The sequence below is a fragment of the Nycticebus coucang genome, chromosome 1 (assembly GCF_027406575.1).
Source record: "Nycticebus coucang isolate mNycCou1 chromosome 1, mNycCou1.pri, whole genome shotgun sequence".
NCBI lineage: Eukaryota > Metazoa > Chordata > Mammalia > Primates > Lorisidae > Nycticebus > Nycticebus coucang.
The window spans coordinates 59,137,408-59,152,642 of NC_069780.1; the positions used below are offsets into that span (position 1 = coordinate 59,137,408).

General features: G+C 30.3%; 1 protein-coding gene across 3 annotated transcripts in view; it reads left to right on the top strand.

The window, feature by feature from the left end:
• PCDH10 (protocadherin 10) overlaps positions 1 to 15,235 on the top strand; it is a 62,465-nt gene that overhangs the window by 9,693 nt on the left and 37,537 nt on the right. For all 3 annotated transcript variants that reach the window (XR_008377803.1, XM_053581249.1, XM_053581263.1), the window contains exon 4: positions 3,580 to 3,885. Coding sequence is in view for 2 of the 3 variants with exons in the window: in XM_053581249.1 (XP_053437224.1) it covers positions 3,580 to 3,885 (306 nt within the window). In the remaining variant the exon portion in view is untranslated. The remainder of the gene's footprint in view (positions 1 to 3,579; positions 3,886 to 15,235) is intronic.

Genomic DNA, 15,235 nt, shown 5'->3' on the forward strand with positions numbered 1-15,235 from the left:
TCCATTGTTAAAGGGAGACTAGAAATTTTCACAAAAAATTAAAAGCGTTGATTTCTTTTTAATTAATTTATCATGTTTGAAAGAAAATAAACTTCTTCATGAAGGATTGTTGCATGAGAAAGCAATGTGCACATAATTTTATATTATCACATTCATCAGAAAACAGCACATTATAACTTGAAATCATGATTGTTCTCAGTGGAAATATCCACTACCTCTGACTATTGGGACAAGTCATTTACTCATTGAAAACTATATTTAAAAATTTGTCTAAATACATGTTTGCAAAACGGGCTGTCTCTCACATCAGCTGTCATGCCTTGTGGGACAGATTATTTCTGAGTAGTAGAAAAAATAAATAACTAGAAAAATAATGCAAGTAAAAAATATGTATATAGAAATATTTCATAGAAATTAGCAAAATTTCAAAACTGAGGTAGGGCCTGTAATTTTTTTGTCATACAAATCACACAAATTTTATAGGAAGGGCATTTGAGTGAGAAAAAAAAATGTTAAATTTATTAAGTCTTGAGGCTTGAACTTGAGCCCTTAAAAAATTATAGGAGCAATGTGGAAGGTATATATTTAAGTATGTCCCCAAAACTATGATGTTTGGCATCCCCGTGCATTATGTTTTACAAAAAAACTTAAATGTGCTATGCTTATTTGGTAATTGAGGCAATATACTTAATGGAACTAGTGATAATGATAGAATATAAAATCATGTTAGTCATACAATGCGTCCCTAAGGTGAGAACTGGTAATGAAATGAATTTATGTGGTTCACAAAATATCTAAAGGATGAACAAAAATCCATTTTCAATTCATTTTTCTGTTAAGTATTTGAAGTCCACTGATGTAGTGTTTATGCTGTGTTTTTAGCTTTGTTTCTATGTCTGATTTTTCCTCATGAGAAATAGGTACACTCACCTTTTAAATAAAACTGGTGAAACACTCATGCACAATTTGAACCTTTATCCTTCATTTCGGTTATATAAAGCTGTATATTATTACTAAGAGAATTCCACTTTAAAATGATTATCTATACATGTATTAACATTATTTACAAGTTTCTTCCCTTCTGTCAAGTGATATTGTTCTTTGAACAAAAAACTTTTTTATATCGTCCCTTTTTGTGGTGCATGTGCTGTATTTTTAAATACACATTCTCAATTCATGCAACTTTATTACAACACCAGAAGGAATAATTTCTAACATAACCAAGCAAAATCTTAATGTTAATTTTCCATACTAGACCATTAAAATTTTCTGTGTGAAATTGTCATATTTGAGATCAGGAGAGTGCTTGGGCATACGTGCAGAAAAGATATGAAACATTGTGTTTGGTCTTATTTGGCATATTTAAGATGACATTTATCAGTCATATGAATAAAAAAATTGTATTAATTACAAATTTTTCATTAGTACCCATCATTATCAGGACCCGGTCAAAGAATTCTATTTAATATTTGAGTATAATTCCATCAACTCTGTAAATGTAATACAAGTTAAATTTACTTTAAAAAAATAATTGCTCATAGTAATTTTACTCTTAAAGATAGTTTCTACCATCAAAAAACCTCCACCCATCATCAGCCTGTTAAATAGGCAGCCTTTGTAGTAATGTGTCAAAATATAAGTCTCCTGTCTGGTTCTGCAGCCCCTGCCTATTTAGTATGTAAACCTGCAGCAGGGACATCCTCCTTCCCTTTCTCATTGCTTGCTACATGTCTTCTTGCAGAAATAGCATAAAGGACTAAGTTTCTCTGCTGTCTAGCGTAACATTTACTTGTTTTCCCTGCTGTTCTCAGTCAGATTTCCAAATCCCAGCTTCAGCTCATGTTTCTGTTCCTCAACAGTTCACGGATCAGTAATTTACTTCCAGACTTACACAGGACAGTTATCAATGGAATGCTGTAATCAAAGTCAGACTTAGCATTATACATGGTTTAATTTATAATAAAAAAGTCATTATGTAGTGAGATTAATTTATGATAAGAAGCATGGTGTTTTTTCTTTAAAAATAATTTATGTAATTTGCTGTTACTACCTCAAACATACTTGTGGATAGTTTAGAGGGTTCATAATTTTGAAAGATTATTTTATTTATTTAATACATATGAACATTAACTTCTACACATACATAATTAAAGATTATTATCTTCAATCAATATTAAAGAATATTAACTTCTACAAAAACATACATAATTAAAGATTATTTTATTTATTTAATACATACAAATATTAACTTCTACACAAACATACATAAATTAATGTAGCAGAATGTCATCAGGAATTTAAAAACTAAAACTTGCTCAAAAGCTTAAATCTCTTACATTTATATAAGTAACATGTATGCTTTTTAAGTAAATATTATTCTCTTTGTTAGAAAGGAAAAAGAAAAATCCCTAGATTTTCCAGAATGTATTCGTTAGTTTCTTCTCCTTGAACTAATGATCATATTTTTGTTTTTCAAATTGATCTTAATTTAAAACATTTAATAAGTATGTTATTATGTCTGAAAAGACATTAAAATGCTATTTTTGTGTATGTGTTTGTTTTTATGTATGTGATATAGATAAGCATTACATCAATTAGAATTCTGTAGTGCTAATAATTCATGCTTTACTTAAGAAACAGAATGACCTTTCTTGATCATCATTAGATTATGTTTGTTAATCTTGCCCAATCTAAGAAAGACAATGAAGTTTGAAGTTATTTGAAATCAGGGCATTGTAGGATTCGTAAACACATAGTTCTGTGTTGACTAGGATAAGTGTGTTCCAATATAGAAAATGTAATAAGGTATTTGTCAATAGTATCTGCAGTTGATTTACACTGCATTTGGTTACCTTGGTTTCGCTAATTACAGTCATTTGTTCTGAATTTGTCTAAGGTAGTAAATGATAAGTGGTTTATAGTAATATGGGCTACCAGAGTGTCACTGAAAAACCTTTAGAAAGTCATTTCATAGGAATCTAAGAAAACGTGCTTTTTGTTGCTTATGAAATGATGTTTCATTCATATTACATTCGAGTTTTCCTGTGTCTGTGTCATAATTTCTGTTGAATTTCCCTTTCTGTTTTACGTCCAGATTTCATAATTTAAATACCGTCTTTATTGCTTGGCATATTTCTTTCATTTTTGTCCCTATGGAAAAAAAGTCAGAGGACTTATTGTTGGGGAATATGGGTTTTGAAGCCTTCACATCTCCTTTTCTTTTCTCCGTTAAAAACTTCAGGAGAGATTTTTTTCAATGTTTATTCTTTTTCTAGTGACCATTTCCTAGTTACTAAGTGTTTAGGGTGAACATTTTCCCCTTTACCTTGAGATTTAGAAATACCTAACTCAGAGGCCTCTGTGCCAGAAGAGTCTTACTCTTGACTTTTGAAGATAATTTTCGCTTTCAAAGTGATGAACAAAATGAGGCAAAAAAGATTTTGGATCTTGTCAGGTTAAGAGAAGAAAACTTGACGACCCTTTCACCCATCCCTCCTTGTGCTCCCTGTAATCGGTCTTTGCTAAGTAGCTGGTTATGTTGGTGGACACCATGTCTGGAGTTTCTTCTTTCGCCCGCAGGGATGGATCTCTTCTCCAACTGCACCGAGGAGTGCAAAGCCTTGGGCCACTCAGACCGGTGCTGGATGCCTTCTTTTGTCCCTTCTGATGGACGCCAGGCTGCTGATTATCGCAGCAATCTGCACGTTCCCGGCATGGACTCTGTTCCAGACACAGAAGTGTTTGAAACTCCAGAAGCTCAGCCCGGGGCAGAGCGTTCCTTCTCCACCTTTGGCAAAGAGAAGGCTCTTCACAGCACTCTGGAGAGGAAGGAGCTGGACGGACTGCTGTCTAATACGCGAGCGCCTTACAAACCCCCATATCTGAGTAAGTATTCGGGGAAGGGCTGTGTAAAAGTGTTCCCTCTGAGGAGATAAAGTTCAACAGTCCATTCTCTATGGTAAAAATAGAGTTTAGGTTTTTAGAAAGAATGATTAAAAGGACTGTGGATGTAGGCAGGACTCTCATATGGAAAATTGAATATGTTTAACAGAAAGAAGGGGCCTGTGTAGGATGTTGTTGACGATAATAAAACATGACTTTGCATTTGTTGGAAAAACATTTTTCAAATGTTCTTCATATTTCCGTTGAACGTTGCACTCTTGCTTACTCGATTTCTGTGTGTTTCGAAGGATTAAATGAAGGTGAAGGAACTTTTCTCTTGACGCTTGAGTCACTGAGGGATCTCATTTACTTACTGATAACAGCATTATTGCCTAGTCATTCATTGACCATAGGATATTAAACACCTTTGAACAAGCCCAGAAAGCTGTGTAAGCAGCATTTGGAAATTCAACATGACTTAGTAAGGTGTTGGTATGTATTGAAATATTTGATCCGAATCAGAGAAACTCTGAAGGAAATACAGCAACAGTCTTTATTTATTTGAAATAAGGGGTTCTTTGGGCGGCGCCTGTGGCTCAAGGAGTAGGGCGCCGGTCCCATATGCCGGAGGTGGCGGGTTCAAACCTAGCCCCGGCCAAAATAAAAAAAAAAAAAAAAAAATAAGGGGTTCTTCTAACATTGAAACATTGATAATTGCATTAAATTATTTCAAAATTGAGAACATATTTGAGAGCAGAAGTGAATCACTTTATACAATAATTGAGAACAATAAAAATGCTTTGAAATTCTGTAATGTATTTACTTTGAGGATCTTAGCAATGAAATCACCTCATTTATTCTCTGCTCTGAAGGAATCTCTTTCCTTTTAGTTAATAGATAAACACTACTGATGATTCAGTGTCTTGATCAAACTACATAAATAATATTTGACACAGATGAAAATCATAACAATCAATAGATGACATATTGTATAGCAAATCTATCCCTCATAGTTTTTTCTTTTTTCATCTAGTGCAAAAAAGTTGTGAATAAGCTAGGAGCAAACAATAAGTCAAGTTGTAGATGTATCATTTATTTTATAACTTATGAAATAGGAAGGGAAAATGAGAAGGAAAAAACTTAAGAGAAAAACTGAAGAACAGTTATTTTAGCTCTTATGACTTGTAATGTGAAAGTATGGATTGAGTGCATTGAGGCCATGGCTGCTTGTCTGGACATTGATAATGAGAATAAATAGGTCATACGATTAAAGGCGTCGGTCTTTCATCAGATGTATACATTGTGATGACAACAATGATCAAATAGTGTTTTATGAAGGATCATATTTGCAAAATATTTGGGCCTAAGCAAAATATAATATCTTAGTACTTCAGATCCAAAGAATTATACCACCCTATAAATTGTTATTTTGTTTTGTTTATTTTTTTAAAGTTATATGAGGAGAGTACAAATACTTACAGAAAGGAAAGTGTTGATTTATCTAAGATGCAATTTGGATGCTGAAATCCTCAATTTAAATTCCGAAATCAATATATCCTCGTCAATTAAAATAGCCTAAATTAAAATTTTAGTAAGTGAGGACTATGATGTGGTCTTTCTCTCTCAAATTGAGTTCTGGATTTAAAATTTTGTTATTGAAGATAAAATGTTTCAGAATTTTAAACAATACATCTCACTATTGTTTGACTTCAAGTGAGGAGGTACATTATAGAAATACATTACGATATAAAAATATGTTATTGATAATTTTAGAGAAAAAGTAAAAAGGCATTATGATTCAGAGTGATTAAAATTGTTATTTCTAAATAAATACAGGTACTTGCTTTTACCGTAGTAACAGGTAAAGCTACTTCAAATGTAGCAGAAAAATAATCTCTCCTCCTTTTGCTCTTAAAGAGTGCTAATCTTGGTGAAATTATGCTTACATACAAGAAGTGGATTTTAGGCATCTATAAATTTCATTTCTCCACTTACAAGATTTTGTTTTTTATTTTGAGAATCTTTGTAACAATTTCATTAATAAAATATTAATGCTACATACATTTTAATGCACTTTTTGCATTTATTTACAATCTAGTATTTTCATTTGCAAATCTCTTTCCTGGGATTATGACATGTCTTAGATGTTACATGTTTTACTAGAGATACAAAGACTGCTTCTGTTATTTTGCCAGGAAAATTTAGTTTTTTGTTTGCATATTATCCAGTTATATGTATGAAATGAAAGAATTTTTAATAATAATTTCATTTTTCTTCATCTGTTTTAGCCAGTTCACACTGCTTGAAATTTAGGGTTTGGGTGGAGTATGACCTGGATAGAAAACTAGCAGAAAAACACCTATTTTGTTTTTTTAACTCATATTTTCCATCATACAGTTCTTCATACAGTTTTAATCATGTCTCAATTTGTTTTTTATTATCTTTTAGTGTTTAATGTTATCTTAGGCTTTATACAATTATCTTTAAAATTGCATCATGACTGCAACATAATAGGCATAGTAAATTTTATGGTTAGTCTAATAATGTAAACTATGCCTATTTGCTATCATATGGTGCTAGTTTTAAATACTTGTGTCATTTATTATTGGCAATAGAAATATTTTCATCTTCTAAACAAAAAACAAGTCCCTTACATTATTAAACAAGCTAAAAACTGAAACTAATTACTTACTTTTAATTACAATGTTTAAATAATTATTGAGGTGGCAGGGTTGTTTTTTGCTAAACACGCATTTAGTTCTGTAATGAACATAATGTGCAGTTTGGTGTTCAGAAAAGTACCTGTATATTTAGTTACTTTTTGTAAAGCTTTAAAAGCCTAATGGGACTGGCACGTTCATTGATACAGTGAAGACAGGAAAAAGATGATATGCTTAAAAATACAAATGAAATCATTATACCAAGAACTTTCAATTTTTTTGTACCTCTTATTGCTAAAGCTAAAATTAAACACTGCCAGAAACCAACTTTACATGAAACTAGGTGTATGCAAACACTAAAAATACATCATTTATGTTTTAAAAATGCCTAAATACAGGCGCATTTGCTTTTATTTTATGTTTAAGAAAAGATCCATGAAGAGTATACCTATGCATTTAATAAGAAAGTTTTTTATTTAAATCTGGTGTAATTTTGAACATGTCTATTAATATTTACTAAGTTAGTCATGAGTACTTCGTGAGCTTGACTTCTATTATTCTTGTTACAACATTAGATTGCTAATACTTGATAGAGAGGAGTGAAGGGATACACTGAATGATTGAAAAAATAAGTTAAGCATATAGAATATGGTCGTATGTTCAAAACATCATATTTAGATTTACCTTAAAATATTCATGAATTAAAAGTAAGCACTACTTTTAATTTTTACCAGAATAATTAAAAAGTACTAAAATACCACTTTAAGTAAAATTAATAGATCCTTTCAACAATAGAAACAATATTAAAGTGAAACAAAATATTTTCTGGATAAAATATGAAAACATGAAAAGTATTGTTTTATCATGAAGATTTTATGGGGTTATTTGGAATTTTAGCCATCTTATTTAAAGTAATTTATTCTTTCAAATTCCACAATAAATTACATGTAAAACAATCTCTATAATCTCAGCAAATAAAATACATAAAATCAATTTAAGTTCAATAATGTAGTTGATGAAACCAAATTATCAGTGTATTTTAGGAAAACTCCAGTAATTAAAATAATATGCTTAATATTTTTGTAGTCATTCTTGCTTATGATTTTAGACATCGTCTCATATGATGTTTGCCAGTGAATGAGCATGTTAATCAGTTCCAGTCAGCCTAAGCAATACAGTAATAAAGGCATAAGGATTTGTTATTTGGAAACTTATTAATTTCTTGCCAATAAACATAATCAATCCGAAAGACTAAAGGCAGTCATAAGAAAAATGGTCAAATTTCATCTAAAATATACTTGTGAAACTCTTTCATTTGTTTAAAGTGTAATGAAACAAATAATATTGAAAAAAGTGGAAAAACTACATCTACATAGCCACTTTTAAAATTTCTAAATCTATAGAATTTTCTAGAATCACAGGACCAAGGGAAACCATTTATTGGGAAGTGTCAGGGCTGGTGCTGCCCTCATAATATAAATATTTAGACTAGACCATTTACACCAAAAAATTTACTCTGTCTTCTGAATTAACTTTTATTTTTGCCAAATTGTGATTCCTTTTGAAATTTCAGCTTCATTCACCCATATCATGACAATAGAAAATATGTCAGATTTTTGAAACATCGCATTTAAAATATTGCTGACATTTTACCTAGACAAATTTTTAGTAAACTTCATTTGGGGAAAATTCTTTTAGGCATCTATAATATGACTGTGAGCACTTCAAATTTTTAGTTGATTGGAATTGTAGAACATGTTTTGTTTAGTAACATTTCTTCCAATCCCTTCATTATCTCAGTCTGCCTTCTGTGAGTTTTCATAATTTGTTGAACTCAATAGTGTGGTAAAAGCATATATAGAAATAAAAGTAAAAAGACTTTTCTTATTGGTACATATTACACTTATATTTACATACCCCTCAGTAGTGTTTTCTCTGTGATTTGCATATTCCTCTAATCATAAATATTACATCACTATCCAATGTTAAAGTAAACACATATTTTTATATTAGGCCTTTTTATCGTCTCTTTCATGGAGGTTCATATGAATGGACTCTTTTGACAATTTTTTTTCTTTTTTACTAGAACATAATTTCTGTTCATTTTTCTTCTAAGTTGTGCTATTTAAAATCTATTCTTGAGTGTATTGTGTTCTTTCACTCTTTTTATATACATCTAGATTTTTCAACCTATTTTTTTCACTTTTTCAGTTTTTCTTTGTGGGAAAGTTCAGGTCTCAGAACCATTAAGTTCTATTTTTCCATTATGTTCCTTTATTCAGGAACTATGAATAAATTATCAAAATAGTTTACTGATTTCAATTCTGTGAGAAAGAAACGAATGATAACATATCAGAAGAAGAAAATTAAATCCGGCTCACATTTTATATATATCTGAATTTTATGTTATTTAGTTTATATTAATTTTTGTTACATTATTTTATTTTATTTACTGAATTTTTACAAAATAGTAGTCTATTCATAGGTCATGTAATTACTCCGGTTAACTAACTGATCAAACAGTGGAATGGAATGTCCTTGTAACTAGATAAATAAGATATCATAATATTTTCTCTTCTTTAGTTGTTGTGTAGTGGTCTATCTCAAATGATAAAATTGAAAATGAAAGGTGTGAAAACTCCTTCAGAGTGGCAGATAATGAAACAGCAACTCATTTTACAGCCATACGTCTGGCCAATTCTGTAGGTAGATTGCCTTTTACATAACAGACATCAGTGCTTATCTCATGTTACTTGAAGTTTGTGACGGGGTAGTCTGGAGCTACTTAGTATCTACAGAATTTATGTTACTTCGTTGATGAATATTTTCATTATTTCTTTAACCAATATTCTTATTATCTTACAATGCTTTGCAATATTTAAGGTACTATTTTAATATGACATCAAGTTGAATTGGCTTTATTTTGATGTTTTGACTGTGGTTTACTTGAACCTTCATGTTCTAAAAAGAAAATTTACATAACTATTAGTAAGTACTATATTTTGCAGATACTTTCTCACCATTGTTAATTAATGTTGCTAAAATCTGCTTCAGCTCTACTATGTTTTTTTCCTCAATGCAGTTACACTTTAGGCAGATTTAGATTTCTTACCCAACAGTGCATATTATAAATGCTAAATAACTATGTAAAAGAATTAATATACGGATGATTGGGCATTTTAAAAGCATCTTGATTTTCTTTAATGCTCTAATAATTCATTCATTCATTTACACACTAGTCTGCACACAGAGAAAGTTTTTTTACATTTCCAACAAACTCTTCTTTTCTTCTAATTTATTAAGTGTTTTAAATTAGTCGTTTTCCTCTCTGACTAGTATGTACAGGCTTTTCTGAGGATAAGTAGAAAAATATCAACTAAATCAAGACATTGAAATGTACCTGACTAGGGTGTTTTATAAAATATGATGGAGTTTTTTGATATTTTGAAATTTTACACTTCCTTTGATTTGTTCAAAGAACTTATTTCATACACTAAGGAAGAGTTAAATTACTTTATATTTTTTAACTGCCTTAGAATCTTAACTACTCTCTTTCTTTCTGGTCTTCAAGACCATCTTTCTTTCACAAATTTTATTTAGTGAAAGAGTCACATATTAGCTCTTATCTTTTAGCTTCTTATAATGCTAATAGATGTGTATTTCCCTCTGGTTTAGACACTTTTTAAATATTTAATTCCCACATAGTACTTATGTATTTGCATGTTCTTAATTCTCTAATTCACAGATTTATTCATATATAAATATTGTAATTTAACGATATATAGAAAAAACTTAATTGATAATCATTATCTATATGTTTATTCACTATTTTATAATTCTTTAATACAAGTCTTACTCTGTTATTTACAGCAGTTTATCTCATGCGAATATTGAAGTTTATTGAGTTAACATTTATCATATTAATATTATTTACATGCCTCAATTTATATTACAGATCATTTCATTCCTCTTTCTTATTTTGTACATTGGAAGTAAACCCATGTAAGCATTTGTCCATCAGTTGATCCTAACAAAAGAAGATAATCAATTCATATGCATAAATAGAATTACTCAATGAAAAGGAATATCTACTTTGGAATTTTTTCCAGCTTCATCATACTGAAGATTGATGAGTCAAAATTTAAGTGCATTAAATTTTAAAGATATTGTTAAATAAGTCTGGAATTCACACATTCATTTCCTATAAACATCATTAAACATTATTCAATAATTAATATGCCAGAATTTTTTGGATGAATGCACATCTTCTGAAATCCTTTCAATAAAAATTAGAAAGCCTCACTTAGATAATATAGTTTGGAAACTGTTTCAGACCATGAGATTTATTATTCAAGATTAAATAATATTGCTAAATGAAGACTAAATTCAGTGTAATGTAAGTCATTTTGATGCTTCCTATAGTGTAAAAAAAATCTTCAAAGTTTTATATTGAAGTCATATAAGACTTTCTAGTCACTACAAAGCTTGGCCTACTTCACCTTCACCTTAGGGGGAGAGACTACTTGAAAACATTGAATTTCAGAAGGTAATTAGATCAAAAGACCAGGTAAGAAACTAATTGTAACCTAGCAATTTTTCAGATGAAAGTCAGGGTTTTAATTCAGATTCTATAACTCATATATATTTTAAGATACATATGTATGTATGCGTATATCTACATGTACACACACAGATTATGATGTTAAATGGCAAGGCACTTACCAATATTTGTTCTCTTGGAGATATATTTCTTTTAACTGTACAGATTGAAGAGATTATATTTAAACTTAATTTTGATAATGCTTCTATACATGTACATAGAGTGTTACTCTAAATTATCAATAACTTTAAGTCATTGAGCTCAACACGTATTTATAAATATATTTTTAATGTTCCAATTTTATGATTCAGTTGTATGGATACATTCACACACATATACATCTTATATGGAAGCATTATATTTTTAATCAATTAAATTTAAGTTTTTAAAATAGTCATCGATTACCAGAGAAAGAATAGACCATGATTATGTGCAAGAGTAAATTTATTTAACTAATAGCTGCTCCCTTATTGAAGCTATAAGATGACAAAATGGTGCTTGTTGAGAAACAAATGCATGATACAATCCATCTTAGTCTATTCCTTTATTTTTTAAGGTACTGGTTGTTCTTTTAAGGACATTTTACAATAGTTAATTTACGAAATTAACCAAAGCATAAATTAACCATAGCACTGTGGAAGGGTTAGGTTTCTGGATCTAGTGTTTATGTATTATTAGTAAGACAGTGTCTTTAACTGATAGTAAAAATGATGTAGTGAGTAGAACTTCTTTCCCATTTTAAGATTGGCATTAGCCAGAATCTTATTCTAGATTCCAATATTACCTGCGTTTGGATATTTAATTATTGTAAATTTTATGTAGACTTAGAAATATGCCTTTAGTTTATCGCCTAGTGTTATAAGGGTCATAATACAGGGTGTCCCTAAAGTTCGAATTGCCACGAACTTTATGGCCACCCAGTATATGCCAGTAACTATTCCTGCGTTGAAAATTGGATAGTTACTACTGCATTTCATTTTTATATTTGTAAGTATTTTGTCATAATTTTAAAAAATTACTTTAAAAAGACCTAAGCATAGATAGAAGTAGTATGTAAATAAAATCAGTGTCAAATGTGTATTCTCTGGATTAAATTTTTAATTGCATTGGATAAAGAAACAGTCAAGGTACAGGAGTTATTTTACATGAAATTAAACATATCATTGGGTCTGTGTCTTAAAGTGCAGCACACAGTAGACAAATACGAGTCAACAATGGGAAACATTGACAAAATAGATATGATGAAGTGATCTTGATGACATACCCCTGATTGTGTATGTAAGCTTAAATGTTTCACGTGTAGGTTTAATCTAAATGGTGGTAGGAACAGCTCCATAGATATGAGAGTTGATGTGATAGTTGGAGAGTTGCCATACATTGTATGCTTAGAAAATTTATAGAAAACCAAGAGACTGATCTGAAAAAATGGTATGAAGTCCTTGCCCATTATTTGCAGTTACTGAGACTCATTCCAGAACTAATTCCATTGTTAGTCACTAATATTGCAGTTTTGAAGCTTATTTTTTTTTTAAACTGCGCATCGTAAGATTACAGTGGAGGTCATGAAATCTTGGTATGTTTGGTTGCTATATCCTGATGCTTTACTTCAATCTTTTTGCTAAGAACAATGGTAATGGGGGGGGCAATATCATATAGAATCTATAGAGTTCTACTAAGTTAAATTTTAAATATTTTTAAAACAGCAAATAATTTTACATATGCAAAAGTAGATAAGTGGACTGAATTTTCCATTTTCTACCACTCAGCTTAAACATTCAACTCAAATTTGTTTCATCCAAACATTATCACAACTGTTCCTTTATTCAGATATTTTAAAACAAATCCAGAGATCCTATTTGATCCATTAATATTTCAGAATGAGTTTAATAATGCCAAAATTTCTTTGTAACATAATCACAAGAATAATATGCTTCTTAAATTGAATTTTCTTACTGTCATTGGTTATCTAGTTATTGCCTAAATTTCTGTAATATTCTCATAAATGCCATTTATATTTACAGTTGCTTTGATTTATGATTGAAATAAGGTTTACAGATAGCAAGAATTTTTAATTTTTTTTTTCTTTAAAACTTTTATCAAGGTATAGTATGCATACAAAAAATATAAAAATCATATATCTATGCAATGCAAGAAAGTTTTACAAAATGAGCACACTTGTGTAATCAGTGACTAAAACATTTCTTGATAATCTATTAGACAAAACAGTTCTACTTTAGTATCTCAAGAAACTTACTTGAGGACAAAGAGGAGGCAATTGAGAAAGTCTCAGTTTTATGTATTTCTCTCCTTTTCTGTTTCTTTCTGGATGACTCCTTTCTTTCTTTGGAATTTTTTTTTCCCCTTTGGAATTTTGAAGGGGGAAAACTTGATACGAAGGCTATTTTTCTCACCTCAAACGTTGAGTTGTAATGGAGAATAAAATGCCTAGTAATAAAATTAAGAAAGTACAATTTTGGAAATATCTGGAGAGATGTATAAAGTGTATGAACTAAGTATGAAAATTGTCAAATACGTCGTATACATATGCAATAAATTTTGTTTATTAAAATATGCATCCATAACTTGAATGTACAGAGCTTCCTATTATATAAAATAATAGTTCGTAGAATGAACACAGGTGAGTGTTCATATCATATTATATCATAAGATATTTAAAATATCTTACTTTTTCAAATATTGAGTCTTTACTGAGTTGACTTATTTCTCTTATGATGAGAATTGTCCACCTTAGGTACCATATTATTCTCAGTTGAAATTTAAGGACAATCCATAGTGTCAGTTAGTCTGAAATGGCTTACAATTAAATAAAAATGAAATATGATTCAAAGGCAAGTTGCATGCTATCAGGCCATATATGGCATATTTTATCATTATATTTTAGGTTGAAATTTTGGAGGAAAATAAAATTAATGAGAAAATAATTAAATGGAGAATTGTGTTAGCTGAGTATTAATGCTAAATTTATAGCTACACATTAAGTGCCTGTTTTGTAGACAAAATGAGACATAGTAAAACAAATGAAAAGAAAACAGAAAAATAGGGCGGCGCCTGTGGCTCAGTCGGTAGGGCGCCGGCCCCATATACCGAGGGTGGCGGGTTCAAACCCCGCCCCGGCTGAACTGCAACCAAAAAATAGCCGGGCATTGTGGCGGGCGCCTGTAGTCCCAGCTACTCTGGAGGCTGAGGCAAGAGAATCGCTTAAGCCCAGGAGTTGGAGGTTGCTGTGAGCTGTGTGAGGCCGCGGCACTCTACTGAGGGCCATAAAGTGAGACTCTGTCTCTACAAAAAAAAAAATGAAAACAGAAAAATAAATTAGTTTCCACCTCCTCCTCTTCCTCTTCTTCCTTCTCTCCTTCCTGCCCCCTTTAAAAAAAAAAAGAAAAGACATAATAAAGACCAAATTATAAATTGTAGCAAGATGACAGTTCTCATCAATCAAGGATCATGGAATAAGCCTTGTGAAACTCAGGTCTAGTAAATAATTTTGGATTCAAATCATATTAGTATTTTATACAATTACATAAATATACATAATTTTCTATATGCAAAAGGATTGTTTGATGTTGAACAGTGTATAAATGTCTTCTTTTGACATATCAGAGTGAATTCTAGCTCCTTAGAGCTTGAATTAGGCTAAGGCTTTGGGAGATCTGCTTCTATTATGGAATGGTGTAGGGATAATTGTTTTTCAAATTATAACAACAAAATATTGACTAATATTGAAATTATTGCAAAAGATAATTTACTTTATAATTTAGGCTTTTGTTAGAATTATTTTTTTTAACCATAAGAAAACTTTATTTTTTATATTGACAAAATCAATTTTTAAAAGTACATGATAAAACTGTTTTAAATAGTATTAGAATTCTTTTTTTTTTTGGGTACTAGGATTTTTAACTTTTGTATCTCAGCGAATAAAGATGATACTTAAGGATAAATGCAAAATCTCATTTCTTGTGTTGTTTCTCTTCTGGTATGTTTCTAGAATATAAATAACCTTTATTTGATTGATTGTGTATTTGCTTTTCTCTTATTAATAAAAATACTAAAGGACAAACAACATTCCATAAAA